A 1,102-nucleotide genomic window follows, 5' to 3' on the forward strand; every position below is an offset into this window, starting at 1 on the left:
GTTTGGTGTTCCTGTCTGTGCACCCGTGCTCAAACACACGGTGCCGTGCTCAGATGCACACACAGGTCAGGTCAGCTGGGCCCTGGGGCCGTGCCCGCTTCTGAAAACTCTGATCCGGCACCAAAGAGGGGTGAATTGCAGCTTTCTCCTTGAATAACTCTTGAACCAGATGCTGCAGCAGGTTGCAGCTGGAGATATTGGATCTTTGGGATATCAAAAAGATGTGGTGCAAGTTTGGAGATGAAATTCCAAGCGGAAAAAATGTTCCAATGTTGGTGTTTTTGGCATCAACAGGTACACTGCTATCCTAGATACATGTGCCCGAAGGCTGTGTGTATAAGGTTATAGCTAGTAGGAAGATTTAAATCTAACCTACTAAGGAAGAGAACAGAGAAATTAGTCACAGGCCCTTATTTCCCTGTTATATTCCTCCTCCTAATTAAAAAAAAATTTTTAGTCTTTTAGGTTTGTTCCTATCTTCAGCTGTAGTTGTTCATGCTTAACTCGAAGGGGAAGCCATTGTTGTGTGCTTGGTAATCGAGATTACTAAGCATGGTGGTGTTGTTTGCTAGCTATCGTAGGTTGCCAAGGCCATTGAAAATCTAGCGTTGTTGGTTGGTGTTGGTAGCTAGAGAGGCTAGCTATTGTCGGGTATTGTTAGCTAGGGAAGCTAGCTATTGTCGGATGTTGTTAGCTAGGGAGGCTAGCTATTGTCGGATGCTTTTTGCAGGTTTGGTATTGTTGTCACCTGACACCAAGATGCCAGGCTGCTGCTCGGCAAGCCGAGGCCATTTTTTGGTATTGTCACCTGATGCCAAGGCACCAGGCTGCTGCTCAGCAAGCTGAGGCCATTTTTCTTGAGCTAGGGCTCATGTTTTTCCGGGCCGACCCCGCCTTACCCCTCCATGTGGTTTACCTTTGACGGCTCTGGGAATCGAACCCATGACCTTCACATGCCCTAGCACATGATGCCACCGGATGATCTTACCACTAGACCATCCCACCGTCGGGAAGAGAAGGTACAGTTTACTGTCTCTGCCCCCAAAGAGCACTACCCCAAAAGGATTCAAGCTGCCTTCTTTCAACTCAAGCTAGGCAAAGG

General features: G+C 47.7%; 1 protein-coding gene across 1 annotated transcript; it reads right to left on the reverse strand.

The window, feature by feature from the left end:
- Positions 1–707: 707 nt before the first annotated feature.
- Positions 708–944, reverse strand: EI97DRAFT_453821 (uncharacterized protein; the record flags this gene model as incomplete). The annotated part of the gene is made up of 2 exons (XM_033800482.1): positions 708–862; positions 917–944. The coding sequence occupies 2 exons, from the start codon at positions 942–944 to the stop codon at positions 708–710; spliced, it is 183 nt and encodes a 60-aa protein (XP_033658091.1).
- Between the last annotated feature and the right edge of the window lie 158 nt (positions 945–1,102).

This window comes from Westerdykella ornata (genome assembly GCF_010094085.1).
Source record: "Westerdykella ornata strain CBS 379.55 unplaced genomic scaffold EI97scaffold_1, whole genome shotgun sequence".
Lineage (NCBI taxonomy): Eukaryota > Fungi > Ascomycota > Dothideomycetes > Pleosporales > Sporormiaceae > Westerdykella > Westerdykella ornata.